The sequence below is a fragment of the Gopherus flavomarginatus genome, chromosome 1 (assembly GCF_025201925.1).
Source record: "Gopherus flavomarginatus isolate rGopFla2 chromosome 1, rGopFla2.mat.asm, whole genome shotgun sequence".
Taxonomy (NCBI): domain Eukaryota; kingdom Metazoa; phylum Chordata; order Testudines; family Testudinidae; genus Gopherus; species Gopherus flavomarginatus.
Window position 1 is genome coordinate 84,789,293 of NC_066617.1, and position 15,825 is coordinate 84,805,117.

The window sequence follows — 15,825 nt, forward strand, 5'->3', positions numbered from 1 at the left end:
AACTGCTAGACAAAAGAACTAAAAAGAGTGCAATATTTATACTGAATATCAAGTTGTGCAATAGATTGGTGATACAGGTACTGAACTATTCATTTCACAAATGCTCAACATAATGAAAAGGAATCAAGTTATGAACAGTGATGGATATTATTGACCCTTAATCTATGCACTTATTCTACTAACATTACATTATCCAGGAATAAAAACTGATCAATTAAATGAAGCCACTATTTGTACTTGCATTTTTCATTATATCTAGTGAACACACTATACTGCTCTCACATGTTTATACTGTGGTAGCACCCAAAATGTGCTAGATGCTTTCCAAACAGAGGAGACAGCCCCTAGCCTGTAAAACAAAATTCATAAGTTCCTCTAAGAATTAGGTATTATAAGAAAGTCAGCTTCTTGAAGAGTGCATTTCTGAATCATTAGTCCAAAGTAATGCCAACTGTAAAATAAGCCAGTATGTGTGTTTTGAATGGTTCCCAAACCAACTGAAATATTGTGGTGTCCTAAATTATAGTAAGGTTAAAAAGGTACCTCACCCTTAACTCAGTTTATACACATTTAAATGAGCTACCTGATGGTCAAACATGACCATTATTTGTACAGGGTTTTTTTTAGAACTAAAGATGAACGGCTTTTTATTTTTACTATTGTATAAAAGTAAGGAAATTCACCTACCAGTATTTTGGAAGTATAAGCACAATTAACAGAAATTCCTGTTACAAGATGAGCCAGAGTTTTCTCAGGAATAGCATCTGGGTCTGGAATTTTTTTATAATGTTTTTCACTGACAAAAGCCTGCACCACTGTCATTCTGTTCATGGTCAACGTTCCAGTTTTATCTGAGCAAATGGCTGTTGCATTGCCCATTGTTTCACAAGCATCCAGGTGTCTCACCAAATTATTATCTTTCATCATTTTCTATTAAGAAAAAAAAAGCAAATGTGAACATCTAGCTGCCACCACCACCACCAGTGCTTCAACTTTCAAAACTTCTGACTTTTAAGTATTGGATCTTCAGAAAGCGCTAATACCTAACTGCAGAAGGCAGGCCTCTTTAAAAAGGTGCCTCAGGTTGGCAACCCAAATACTGACAAACAAACTCAGAAAATTTACACCTAAATATACCCTGCTACAATAAACTGCATTTTAAACATGTCTATTAAAGCCAGAGTCCATATTCTGCTGCATTTGTATGTCAACTTAGGTGAGTAAGTAGCAACATTCCCAGCGAATTATTCAAGGTGAGACATCAGCTGTATCGCTACACTAAAAGAATATGGGATCTGAGCAGATCACTTCTAGTAAGACATTTTGTTCAGCATCTACTCCTGACTGATCAAAAAGAGATGAATATTCAACTGTTTCCAAAGAGGAATGTCTCTGCCGTAGGAGACAGTTGCATTACAAATGTTTTTTTTTTTTTTTTTTTTTTTTTTAAAAGAGGGGTGTGGGGGGGAGAACGACAGACTTAGGGAGGTCGAGCCCTTTCTCCCTCCCCAATTGTTAAGTTATGTTTTTACGTGGTAAGATTAGTACACAACTTAAATACTTCAGCTTGCATTACAGGGTGCTCTCCATTCATTGACTGAAAAGCAAGACAGGACTACTTTGTTACATTTTCTTTTCGCTGAAAGGCCAACTATTCAGTCATCTTAGAATTTTAAGAAAAAATAGACAGAACATCACACAAAATTTAACTTAAAATGTTTCAAGTAAATTAGTGAAGTTTGTCTATTTAAGAACAGAAATCTGTGATAATGGACTGAACAGCCAAGAGAACCAGACCAGATGGTGCAGAAAAGTAGTGCATGAGTTTCGCCTATAGACATTAGTTCAAACTCCTACTTTCAATCATTCTAGTTCACAGAAGGCAGTTAAGTGGGCTATAGGTCTCGAATACCAATTGTCATAAACAGATGGTTAAGGGTTAATGCCTCTTTTACCTGTAAAGGTTTAAGAAGTTCACCTAGCCTAGCTGACACCTGACCAGAGGAACCAATGGGGAAGCAAGACGTTTCAAAAGGAAGGAGGGAAGTTTTCCTTTGTTGAGAGTTTCAGTTTCAGCCGGAGTGAAAAAGATCAAGGAACCAGCCTCTTATCAGAGTAGTAAGTTTTAGAAAGGTATAAATAGGTTTATGTTTATTTTCTTTGTAACTTGTCTTGGTACCATTAAGGGAATCATCAAATTTGGGTATTCTTGTGTGTAGTAAGATTTTTGTCGAGGGGAACATCCTCTGTGTTTTGAATCTGTTGTCTGACAGAGTAGCTGGTAAGTTAATCTCTCCCTGAGGGTTCTCTTTCACATTTTTTTCTTTACTTAAAAGCCTTTTTCTTAATACCCGATTGATTTTTTCCTTGTTTTTAGATCCAAGGGGGTTGGATCTGGATCCACCAGGAGTTGGTGGGAGAAAGGAGGGGGGATGGTTAATTTCTCCTTGTTTTAAGATCCAAGGGTTTGGATCTGTGTTCACCAGGAAATTGGTGAAATCTCTCAAGACTACCCAGGGAAGAAAAGTAGTGCTTGGGGGTGGCGGCAGCGATACCAGATCTAAGCTGGTAATTAAGCTTAGAAATGTCCATGCAGGTCCCCACATCTGTTCCCTAAAGTTCAGAGTGGGGAAGGAACCTTGACACCAATGCTGATGCAAGTTGCAATAAAGGTACATTAGCAGAGCTATATGAAAAAGCAGCACACAGTCACCGTCTGCACTATTCAGCCTTTCATTATCACTACTGTATTGGAAGAAAATAAAGAAATCTAAGAATCTGAAGTTTACCAACAAAGCAGATATCTTGTACTAGATAGTAGGCTCTAGATATTCTGCAATATTGACTCAAAAGTAGGGGAAAACAATGAATTGGCATGTACCCAAGCAGACTATGAAGCTCAGTGTGCAATCCTAACACACACTTTTATTTTAAATTAGTACAATAGGTTGTGGTATGAATATGACAAGCATACTGGAGTGTTAAAACTATACACACATGCACATATGAGATATTCTTCTATTCCAAGTCCATGCACCGGAACCACTATGCTTCACTTCATGTCAAGTAGACTATTTCTAAGTTTACATTATTCTGCCCCAAGGAACCCTTGACTTATATTAATGCACAGAGGATTAGATACCAACTCGCCACAATGCTTTTTCATTGTACTGTACTATAGACGAGAATGAATGAAGTAAGATTCCCTCAGTTTCCAATGAAGACAGTTTAACAGAGTAGAATTTCCAGCTTTGCATGATTTAGAACTGTTTTATGTGCCCACCTACCTTTAAGCATGATTTTTACACATACCTTTACAGAGTAAGCGAGTGAAATAGTGACTGCAAGTGGAAGACCTTCTGGTACTGCCACCACCAGGACTGTAACTCCAATAATGAAGAACTTCACAAAGTATTGAATATAAATTGGTGTGCATTCAGCAAGCCAAGGTCGCTTCTGAACCCAGAAGGTATCAATTACAAAATACAAGATAAGGATAATGACTGTGATTGCAGACATCAACAAACCTTTTGTTAAAAAGAAAAAGGATAAGCAGTTATTTTTTAAAAAGATCCATCTTATCTACAATACAAACAACATCTAAAATAAGATTTAAAAAAAAACAAAACAAAAAAAAAACCACAAAAAACCCCGACCCTCATTTTCAGATTAAATACAAAAACCTGAATGTTATTTAAAATGGGAAAAATAATAAAAATCTTAAGCATAAAATTGTAACAGGTAAGTCAGAAGATTTTGATGGTTCTCAAACCAGTTCTAAACTTAGCTCCCAAACACACAAATACAATTTTTTATTGGCTATATAAACTCTTACACTCTATATTGAGATAGAAGTAATGGAAGATTCACCACAAAGGTGTAGGGCAAAGCGCGTTTGTGACAGACTTATGGGTGGGGGAAGAGTTCTCAGGAGAAAGAATAGCATTGAATATAGCAGGCTGATCAAGAAGGATGAAAATGTAGAAGACACCTTGATATTTCACAACAGGACATTGGTGAGGGCAATTTCAGTGGAGTGAATGGAAGCTAGATTGTAGGGGATCATAATGCTAGTTAGTGAAAATACATTCAAGACAGAACTAGACAACATACTGATTAAGCATACAGGCAAATGAAAGGAGGGAGATAGGGAAGGAGATGGAGAGAGAGTTGGGGTCAGAGGGAGAGTTTACACTAGTGGGACAATACCATGCATGCATATAGAAAAAAAAAGTTGCCAGAGGAGCGACTGAGGAAGAGGAGAATTGGGATTAATTTTAGGGACAGATAGAGGAGCAGACAGAATTGAGAGAAACAAGGAGAACACTTCAGAGTGAGAGCAGGAGAGTGCAAACAGAAAGAAGAGGCATGAAAGGGTCTCTTTAAAGAAGCTGAAGGTAACCTAAGAAGAGGGATTTTAACAAAGGAGTGAAAGGCACAGAAAAAGTTATAGTGAGCTGCTCAAATGTGAAGTAAAACATTGTTTAGAAAGAAAGAAAGACTTGCACTGAATGCCTGGAGGAAGTGGAATTACACATGAAACACTTCAGTATAATTATTGAATGCAACTGAATGCGAACCCTTTGCACATCAACTTCTAAAAATCTGTTCCCCCCCTCTTCCAATAAGATAAGCGTAACTACGTACATCAAGAAACGACTCCTGTGTTAAATGCCCTATTGCGATAATTTTCATGGTTTTGGTACAATTTTAGGACAATGCAACTGTGAGTAGGTCATTTTAGATTAATTACTTCAAAAATGGTGCACTTTCTAGTTCCTCTTCATAAACAACAATCAGCCTTCTCATCCCATCAAATAAGCAATTGTTTGCCACGCATTTATTTAGTCATGTGCTTCTAACAGAGCTGAAACTATGTAGTTTATTTTTATTATGGAGACACATTTGTCTTTAAGACCTTTTAAAACAAATCTCTTAATTATTAAAATTAAATATTTAAGATAAATATTGTACTTGTGTATATTTATGCCTGCATCTGTAATTTTCACTCCATGCATCTGAAGAAGTGGGCTTTTTACCCATCAAAGCTTATGCCCAAATAAGTCTTTAAGGTGCCACTGGACTCCTAGTTGTTTTGTGGATACAGACTAACACGGCTACCCCTCTGATATTTAAGATAAAGTAATAAGGGGAAAGAGTGGAAAAAATAATTGTGTTTATTTTCTTAATTTTGTAAACTAAGAGCATATGTAAAAACCTAATTTGTTGGTACACCATTCTTTGGAAGTATCAGATGAAGATGGACATGCAACATGACACTCTATGGATACACCGGCACAGGCCACTAACCCAACAAAACAAACTCTAGGAATAACAAGCTGCTCCTGCCTGCCAAAAAGGGTTTGTTCTAAAATTTTAGCTTAGATGATACTAATAGTGACCTTGGAGCTAGTTACTCTCATGCTGATATGACTTGGTTACTGAGCTAGTGCTCCTCAGTTGTATTTCAGGGCATCAATCATTAGCAGCTAGGAAATGCCTGGCTCCAAGGTCATTACTGATCAATTTAAGAAAAAAATAAGCTTCAATAATGACATTTCACATCTACTCCTCCATTCATTTTGGAAGGGCAAACTTAACTTTACTTGTATGCTACAGCCTCTGTGCCCCCCCCCCCCCCCCGCCAACAATGCTTGATTAGAGTGGGAACAGATTCTCAAACCTGAATATACACCAATACACAAAAGAAACAAAAGTAATCGATAAAGATGCCATTGATATACTTTGTGGGAAGAGGAATCAGAAGAATGCCTCAATAGTGGGCCCTCTAATAGGACTTTTTCTTCGATCTTCAGCAGTGTACGTCAATATTACAAATCCACATTCCCTCTGCTCAGACAAAGGGCAACAGATCCTACAATCACATTTCTATGTAGTACACCGCCTAGTCAAACACAGTTTTCCAGGAAAGACATTTGTTGGCATATAATATGCCAAAGGGAGTAGTAGTGTGAAAGGTAGAAATATTTCACAAAATACACCACACACACAATCATCTTGGAAATCAGTGTTCTAAAGCTGTACTTTCTAGTGTTATACTCATTAAGAGAAACTACCAATACATTCATCTGATTATACACACAGAAAAGCACACGCAGGTCCGTTGTAACTTTTCACTTTACAATTAATGTATATGTGCTTTAACTTGACTGCCATATTTTTTTTAATTAAATAAGCCATTATGATACTAGAAAAGGATCTTTTTAAAAACAAAACAAACTTACCTATGAGTAGGTTATTTCAGAGCAAGACCACCAGAATATTTCAGAACACCACCAAATTTGTTCAGTGTCAAAAACCACAAAAATATGAATAAAAAAACCACATACCTGCTTTGCCAATCTGAACTGCTAGCTTTGTAAGTTTGCCTTGTAAAACTGATTTTTCTTTCTTTGGCATGTTTGCTCTCTTCTTGTCTTTCTCATCGCCATCTCCACCGTCTTCACTCTTCAAGGGTTGCATTTCCATGGCTGCACCATCTTGAGCTTTGGCTAAGTTTAGAAATATAGGGGGACATATGAATGAATAATTGCATATAAACAAATAATTACAAACTCCAGTCAGACACTGGAATCAGTGTTAGATGCATGTGCTTAGCAATCCCAACCCCCATTAAAATCAGCTTCAGTAGTGTCCTTGAAGCCAGTCATTCCCAGCTGATCAATAACGTCACCAGTGATCCCTGATCACGTCAAAACTGGCTTTAGGGTCACCACCAGAAATGAATGCTATGTGACCTAGAGGGGCTCAGGTCACTTCTATTTAGGTGTTTAGCGAAGGTTTTTTGGAATTTAACATTGGACACTGTTTGAAAATTTGAGGTGAAGTTAGGAAATGTGGGTCTTAATGTTTGCTACTTTTGATTTTAATCATAAGGGACATTTCATATTTGCATTTTTGGGTAGGTTCTGACAACATTTACCTAGATCTATAATATTTAAACAAACCACTGTATATAAGTGAGGCTGATTAAGATACACAAGCTCTTTATTTTCTAAAATAGCTACCTATATAAAAAGAAATGTTTTTATTAAATACTTACCTTTGTTGCGGTTCTCAATAGCTCCATCTTGTTTTTTACCTGTCAGGAACAAAAATAAGGGACTGATTTTCACGCTCCATCTCTCTCTCTAACATACAAGCATTAAAAAAATAAGTTGCTCAAGTTTTATTTCTGTAACCTCACATCAATTAACTTCCATTTAAATGTAGGAAATTTGACTGGATACCTAGGAGGAAAAAGTAACTTCTTGTGTAATTTTTGTTTTATAATGGAGCCATCAAGCTATGGGTTAATCATCTAAGTATAAAATATCAACTTTGTTAGACCTGCATATCTCAGCAAAAGAGGTAGTTTAGACGTTCCTGTTTTGAAGTTCAGTCTGTTTACTCCTGTTTACTCCTAGGGAAATTCTGTGCCGACAAATTAAAAATTCAGTACAACAAAATTTCTGCGCACAGTATTTCAAAGTTATGCAAATTTTATTTGTCAAAATAACACTACATATTCAAACCAGTTTCAATTATTTGGTAATTTATTTCAAAATACTTGTCAGTAAGTACATCTAACAATACAGACAGAAAAATTCCTCCAGATATCCTCACCCCTTCTCCCCTCAGATCCCAGCTTCAGGGTCCCCCTTTGCCCAGATATACACCCCACCACCACCCACAGCCCAGCTGTGGCCTCCCACCCGAGCCCAGACATCTGCTCCTCTACCCCTCAGAGCCCAGGGATCAAGAGGCAGAAACAGCCTGATGCTGGGTCCCAGGCTTGTGTGGAGTTTCCTGTGCGTCATCATCTCCTTCCCCTAGAATGTGCAGGGAACTACACTTATCAGGAACCCTCCAGTTCCCTCTCCCCTCCTCCCAGTAGTGTCTATGTCCGAGGTGGGCTCCATCAGGTCCAGCGGGCCACTAGAGGCAGCCAGCAGCAGTGCAGCCCATTTCTGTACGGAAAAGGAAATTCTGCAAGCACAATATTAATTTCTGCAAAATTCTGCATTGTGCAGTGGCACAGAATTCCCCCAGGAGTACCTGTTGGACTGTTACAGCATCAGAACTAGGCTTTTTACACTACAGATGCCTCACCAGCACTGCTATACTGGTGTAGGTATGCCAGCATATCCACCTAATGAAGATGCAGTATAAACTGACAGGAATTCTCCTAGCACAGCTAAACACCTCCCATGAATGCCATTAATTATGCTGACAGAAAAATACTCTGTTGAAAAAGCTGGGAGGTTTGCAAGCATAGCTATGTCAGCTAGGCAATGCAATTTTTACCACCCCCCCCCCACCCTCCGCCAAAAGCTAACATATCTATGCTACAAAGCTTTGCCGCATAGCTGAAACCTGAGCAGGGAGGTAACTGCCAAAACTGAAACCACAAACTTAGTAATGTTTTAGCAACACTGCAGATGAGAGAATAAAGACTCAAATTAATACATATTTTGATATTTAGAATCACAAATGCAGGACTGGAAGGGACCTCGATACATTATCTAGTCTAGTCCCATGCACTGTGGAAGGACTAAGTATTATCCTTCTAGGCCATCTCTGACAGGTGTTTTTCTAACTTGTTCTTAAAAACCTCCAGTGACCTTCCCTTTCCAGAGGTATCTGTTAGGACAGTCTTATTTCTTAATGTCCTGTCTATAGACATGGCAGACTACTTTTGACTAACAGTTTTGTGTCTGGTCATTTGCCATATAAGAGAATGTCAAAAACCTTTGTGGATACTCACTAATGATAATCTGCAACAAAATGGCCACTCGGGCAAATATGTAAAATCTGGATAGTTTCACATTGCGTTTTGTGTTAGGAAAACCACCTCAGCCCTCCTAGAAGTCAGCTGCAGTGGGGGCAAGGCCAAGATCCTAAGATCAATTACTGCAACTATCTTTTTCTATGGGACCATCACTGCTGCTCCCACCTCTCTCACTATTGCCCTTTCCTCAAAGCACCAGCATCTCCTGCACCAGCTGCTTGCTTCCTTTCCCCCTTACTCCCCCTCCCTCTCCTCGCTGTGAAGGCTACGCAGCTCCAGCTCTCCAAAAAGTGGCTCCCCTCTTAAATGAGCAGCAGGTCAGGGGCTGCTTTGCTCTTCACTCATCCATTCATACTGGGAGAGGAGGGGGAAGGAGCTATCAGGGAACACAAGTGCACATTTTCTTATCATTTGCCCGGACGGACCAAAATTTGGACACTCTCAGTTTAAGGCAACCCATTTACAGATCTGAATACAAGGCTGAACTACACTTCTACAGCTTCTACATACAAAAACTGTTTTAATCAGGACAATGGAAACAAAGCAACTAAATAGGATTTTTAACTGAAAACTGATATGCAATGACACCAAAGCAAGTTTGAATAGGCTTCCAGTACTATCTTTGACAGAAGAATAAGTTATGTTTTCTGCAGAGAAACCCCCCCCCCCACTGGTTAATTCAGTAGTCAAGTCTCTAGTTTAATTCAGAAAGCCACACAACAGTAGTTTCTACTATAAGCCTAAATGTAACTGGGTAGGAGAAAGACTCACTACAGCAATCAACATGTGCCAGACAAAGGCTGACATCCAGTCCAGGCTGCTTAGTAAATATGTATTCTAGGTCACTGCCTTGATTATTCTCTTTGCCCTGGAGGGAACCATGACTCTAGTTTAGTGGATCTTTATTTCCACAATCAATGCTGGCTTGATAAATGGTTATTGTCCAGGTTGACACTTAAGCTACAAAATAAATAAAAAAAAAAAACACAAACTAACAGTCTTCATGATTTTTGAATCCTCGGATCTAGGCTGAGGATTTCTCTGCAATTTTGCATTGTGAATGAATTCAGAGAGTGCTGTTTCCAGATTTATGAGAAATGGAGATGTTCCTAGCTTTTGAAAGAGCACTCAGATTATATGTAGGGACAAGTCAATATTGAACAAAAGAGCGTTACTTGCCAAAAGGGCTGTCTAGTTCTTTGTCTACTTTGGCTAATGTGACTTATATCAGAAAGTCTGTGTTAAAAACATAGCATTGAAGGAGGAAGGGAACAGATGCATTAACTCCATGCTAAGAGGTCAATGCTTGTTTTGTTTTTCTTAAATTTAAAGAATTAGCCTGCTTTACCTGAAGCCTTTGTTGATTTCTAATAGGAGTAAGAAAAGACAGGGTTAAGAGGAGAAAAGATACTCTCTGTGCTGAGCTACCATAAAAAGGTTCCAAAGGAACTAATTGCCAAAACGTATCTTCTGCTACTGTTTTGCTTTAGTAACCCAGGCCACCTTTTAAGCTTTGGGGAAGTTTCTGGGATAAGATATGGAGTTGTGTACCTCAAAAAGGAACATGGAATTATTTAAGATAGGAAGAAATATAATTAGCCTTTGGCAGAGATCCTAAAACAGTATCATCCCCATAAGAATTTATATAGATTATTGTGGAAGGAATATTTTGCTTCAAGTCCTTCCCAACTTCCTGGGAAGATATTTTTAGTGAATGATTAAGGCCTTCTTCTAGGAGTCCTCATGTTTATCTCTGGTACTACTTAGTTCCAATAGCCATTGCCAGACCTGAAGTTATGGAAAGAGTCATACAGAGTATAAGGAGTAAGACAACTTTTTCCGAAAAGCTGTTCTCCATTGATTTGTCTTCTTGAGAAGACAGCAGATGCCATGTTGAAAGATTTTTGGCTGCAAGACATTACATGGGAACAGGTGCTCTGCACAGGCCACTGCCATCTGACTGACCTTGCCAAACAGTACCGACAGGATAGGAGAATATAAACTTTAAAGAACTCTAATATTACATTCTTCAGCCATTTAAAATTTCAATGCTTACTTTTCCTGTCCTTTTTCTCCTTCTCTTTCTCTTCATCATCTCCTCCAGCCCCAAGTAAGGTAAATATAATTCCAGTTTGAGAGTTTACACCTACAGCAGTAACTACCATTCTTCCAGAGCCTTCCATCACATGGGTACCTGAAACAGAGTACATCTTAATACTTTTCCCAGTAAGTGTAAAAGTAGCCAGCTGGCAAAGCAATACAATCTAACGTTACGTTAATTTTTTGGTGGTGGTATTTTTTAATAGAAGAGTCACCAAATACTTGATTAAATTATATACAATCCCTTGACGTGTGTTTAAAAGTGCAGAAAAGTTTAAAGAAAGAGTTTAGACAGATTGTTCTTGAGACACTAATTGGATGCTAGGGCAATCTAAAAATACATAAGGCATTTTTCTGCTATTCCAACTTGTTTTAACAGAAACTCTCCCGTTCACAGGCCAGGCTTTCATTCTGCTTAATCCTGCAATTAATTTAAAGATAGTCACATTCTTATGTAAGCTACTTGCCAACAAAATTAGTTAAAAAGCTAACATTAATATTACAACTGCACAATCAGAGCCAAGGCAAGCTCTTAAGGAGTAAACACTGTCTTGACAGCAAAATAACCTATTTTAAAATAAATTATATTCTTAGACAAAAAAAGTAATACGTATCAGCAGTTCAGGCCAAATTACCCTACAGGCATATCACTTATCTCAAAACCAGGCATTATGAAACTAAGCAATTTAGAGTTGGGGCTAAATTTAAAAAATACAAATATGTTAAGGTGTACAAATATAGTTAGGTATCCAAAACAACTCTGCACAATAGAAAAAATTAAGAGTTTAATCTGTCTTTAAAAAATCAATTTATCTTACTCAAACTATGAACATTTATAAGTTAGTCATTTCCATACCGTAACGTTTGAATTTTTTTTTCCATAGTTAAAACTAAATTTATTAGCTGGATTAATATTGTTTTGAGATAATTACCACATCCTAGTATTTATTTCCCACTCAATTACTTGACACTCTCACAAACTTAACCCAGGAATTTGCACCCAGGAATTTCAGAGTGCTTTACAAACAGCTAACTGTTCCTGAGAGGTAAGCAAGATTTGAGTTTGTAAATATGGAAAACTAAAGCAAACATTAAGTGATTTGGCCAGAGCACTGCAAACTGGCAGAACTGTGAATCTAAGAATTGTCTTCTTCCTCCTTTGTTCCAAGTACTAGAAAAAAAGGTCTCGCAGCTAGTTACACTGTAGGGACTAAAAAAATAAAGTAAAGAAAATTATCAAATCTCAGACATTTCCGCTAAGTGGTGAGATACAATGTTCTCTTCTTTACAAGCCACCTTTAAAAAGCTGAACACACTTATGTAGAATATAGAGCTAAAAGGTTCTCCCCTGCCAAAACATTGTGCCTATACTTGTGCTTTGCATTAGAAATTTCATATTGTCTGCCCTGTGATTATGGTGAGTAGAACACACATGAAATGACAAAAGGCACAAGAAACAAAGCTGAAGGCACAGGTTTTGTTTTACACATTTAGCTTTCTTGGTTAACGTTGTGAATGGATAACATTAATAACGCATGGGCTCATGAATACACTGTAAGCCATCCAACAAATCCTCCAATAAAACCAAGACCAGACCAGACTTGATATTGCCGGTATTTCAAAGATAAACCTCAAAAAACTTTCTAATAAGCTTTCACGTCTGGTTTACATATCAAACAATAACAAGACACAGGCCATTTTAGAAGAGTCTTTTGCAAGTCACTTTGCAGGTGAAAATAGCTAATATATACAGACTTATCAGGAATTGCCTCTGATGGCACAGTCCCGACAGCACAAGCCTTCAGCAGGGTCATTATGTCCAGTAGGAAGGAAAACCAAAATTCTAGAAATTCAAGTTGCAGGATCAGTTATAACCTAGTATCAACTGCTACATTCTATAAGTTAAATATTAATATTCACGCACCTGACAGCAGCATAGGATCTTTATCCAAAGTCTTTTTAACCTGATCTGATTCTCCAGTCAATGAGCTTTCATCAATTTTAAGATCATTTCCTTGAATAAGTACACCATCAGCTGGCAGAAGATCACCTAAAATACAGAGCATTAAAAACTGCAAACTTGAAACACTATTAATAAAGTCAAATAATTGAGTTAAATATATATTCACCATATTTTACTTGTGCAATATCCCCAACAATTATGTCGGCTACTGGTATCTGGATGACTTGTCCACCCCTGATGACAGTGAACTTCTGTTCTTGTTCAATGCGGCTCTGCAGCCCCCTAAATTGTTTCTCTTTACTCCAGTCATTGAAAGCGGTTACCAATACCACACAAACTACAGATAAAAGGATTGCAGCTCCTTCAATCCAACCTGTTTCACCTTCCTCCTCCTCTTCACCAACAGTCACTGCTCCACATGCTGTAAGAAATAAAGACTTCTTTAAAAAGTTCAAAACCAAACTCCTTTGTAATCCATATTAACTTTCACAAGGAATAAATTCACACTGACTTTAGTCTGGTAAAAGGATTTCCTAAGAAAGGCTTAAATTAAAGCTGGTCAATGTCTTATTCAGAGATTACAAGAGAGAGTAGGAACAATTAGGATATGAGGAGAGAAGCAGTGTAGTTCAGAAACTCAGGAAGGCAAAGAAGGATTTCAGTGGGAATTACAGGTGCTCAATTTAAAAATATCAGACCATTTATTTAGATATCAGTTAGGTGCTTAAGTTTGAAAATTTTAAGGGTCCTTATCAATGCAAAGGTAACAGCTATCCAGCTCCAGCAAATCTTTTTTGTTCACTTTTACCTGGCAGCTGCTCAGTGACAAGATTTTGGTCATTTGCCCTACTACTATTCAGAACTCTGCCAGTAGTGAAACAGAAGAACACCTGTTTCACTCTTCTGGCTGCTTGGAGAAAACTGAGCAGCTGGGGGAAGATCCAGAGGAATGGAGACTTTTCCTCCCCCCTCCAACAGGATGTGAAGTGGAGTAGCAGAAGAGCGACTATTTAACCTCCCTTTTCAGTTTCCCTCTGATCCTCCCAAAACAACCAGTTAGGAAGAGGTTCTAGGCAGGCAAGGAAGAAAATCTCTTCTCTGTTCCAGCAGCTAAAACGATGTGGAGCTTTATAGTGTGCCAGACAGTTAGTAGCTAGAAGCTTATTGAAAAGATGAGCCCCTGAATGGGTTCTACCACCACGTTGGCAGAAAACCCTAGTACTCTCCCCATCTCAACAGCTATGTGCTGCACAGAAACTGATCTCTCCCAATGTTTCTCTTGACCTGGCTAGTGAATCTTCATCACTGTCTTGTTTTATCTACCTTTGACTACAAGCATTACCTGGCATGTTTTTTCCAGTCCTGAACAGAATAAGATGAGATATTGAACTTTAAAAAAAAATTGGCATGTTTTCAAACTAGAATTAATTTCTAGTTATCTTCTGAACCACCTCAAGTCTTCCAGAGCAGACAATGCTTTTAACTTCTGTTTACATGAAGAAATATTCCCCCCACCTCAAATGTCACAGCAGAGGCAAAGGCTGCAACAGTGGATTTTCCTTCAAATTTTGAACCATAAAAAACAAAAGTCATGCTTTGGCAAAAATTTCAGTTTGAAAATTTCAAGAAACTCTGGCAAGGACTTCAATGACAGTGCTTCCAAACAAGCTGTAAAAGGTAGTTGTGAAACTTATTTTGGATTTATGACTGGAACAGTTACTAAACTCTGCCATCCAAATTGATAGCAGCAGCTGTCAATCTGGATGATCTACAGCAGGGATCGGCAACCTATGGCACGTGTGCCAAAGACGGCATGCAAGCCAATTTTTAATGGCATGCTGGGGCCTGCCGGGACTCCAGTGTGCCATCAAAAATCCTGTTGGAGTGGCAATTCGCAGGGGGCGAGCTCCCAGACCGGAGTGTCCTGCCGAGCGCAGCAAGCCGCCAGCCCGTCCCCCGCCTTCCCCTGGAGCCCTGCTACCATGCACGCAGCACTCTGGAGGCTGGGGCTGCACACTCCCGCAGGGCAGTGTTTGGCTCCGTGGGGAGGGAAAGACGCTCCCTGCTCATCCGGAGCCCTGCCACCGTGTGCGCAGCATTCTGAGGGGCGGGGCTGCGCGCACAGCGGCAGGGCTCCAGATGAGCAAGGAGCCTCACAGTAAGCGGTCCGGGAATGGGGGGGTTGGGTAAGGGGTGGGGGCAGTCAGGGGATAGGGAGCAGGGTGGGTTGGATGGGAGGGTGGTTGGGGTGGGGGGGGGGATCTCTGGAGGGGGCAATCAGGGACAAGGGGGGGTGGATGGGGCACAGGAGTCCCAAGGTCTGTTGGGGGTGGGAGGTGGATAGGGGTCGGGGCAGTCAGGGGACAGGGAGCAAGGACGGTCCTGGGGGGCGGGCAGCTGGGAGGGTTGGATGACTTGGAAGTTCGGGGGGGGTTGTCAGGAGGTAGGGTGTGAAGAGGGGTTGGGGCAGGCAGGGAGCAGGGGTGGGGTTTGTATTGGCCCAGAGTTCTGGAAATCCTGCCAGGGGGCGGGGAGTGGTTGGATAAGCATAGGAGTCCAGGGGGTTCTTTCTGGGTGCAGGGGTGTGGATAAGGGTTGGGGCAGTCAGGGGACAAGGAGCAGCGAGGCTTAGATAGGGGATAGGGTCCCGGGAGGCGGTAGTCAGGGAAAAAGGAGCAGGGAGGCTTAGATAGGGGATAGGGTCCCGGGAGGCGGTAGTCAGGGGACAAGGAGCCACCTCCACCACAGCCCCAGCCCTGACTGGCACCCCCACACAGACCCACCTCCCCTGCCCTGACACCTGCACCCCCCTCACATGGCCCTAGCCCTCTGCCCTGAGTCTTGCACGCCCCCACATCCCCAGCCGCCCCACATCCCATATACCCGCACATCCCCACCCCCATCCTGAGCACCAAATGGAAGCTCCTGCATCCTCCCCCTCATATTCTCACCTGCACCCCTCACACCACCT

General features: G+C 40.0%; 1 protein-coding gene across 6 annotated transcripts in view; it reads right to left on the reverse strand.

Annotated features, from left to right (window-relative positions):
• ATP2B1 (ATPase plasma membrane Ca2+ transporting 1) overlaps positions 1-15,825 on the reverse strand; it is a 115,200-nt gene that overhangs the window by 28,902 nt on the left and 70,473 nt on the right. For all 6 annotated transcript variants that reach the window (XM_050934581.1, XM_050934601.1, XM_050934562.1 and 3 more), the window contains exons 4-10: positions 13,021-13,275; positions 12,816-12,941; positions 10,848-10,985; positions 7,064-7,102; positions 6,351-6,512; positions 3,313-3,527; positions 688-930 (exon numbers count right to left, since the gene is read on the reverse strand). In XM_050934581.1, the coding sequence (XP_050790538.1) occupies positions 688-930; positions 3,313-3,527; positions 6,351-6,512; positions 7,064-7,102; positions 10,848-10,985; positions 12,816-12,941; positions 13,021-13,275 (1,178 nt within the window). The remainder of the gene's footprint in view (positions 1-687; positions 931-3,312; positions 3,528-6,350; positions 6,513-7,063; positions 7,103-10,847; positions 10,986-12,815; positions 12,942-13,020; positions 13,276-15,825) is intronic.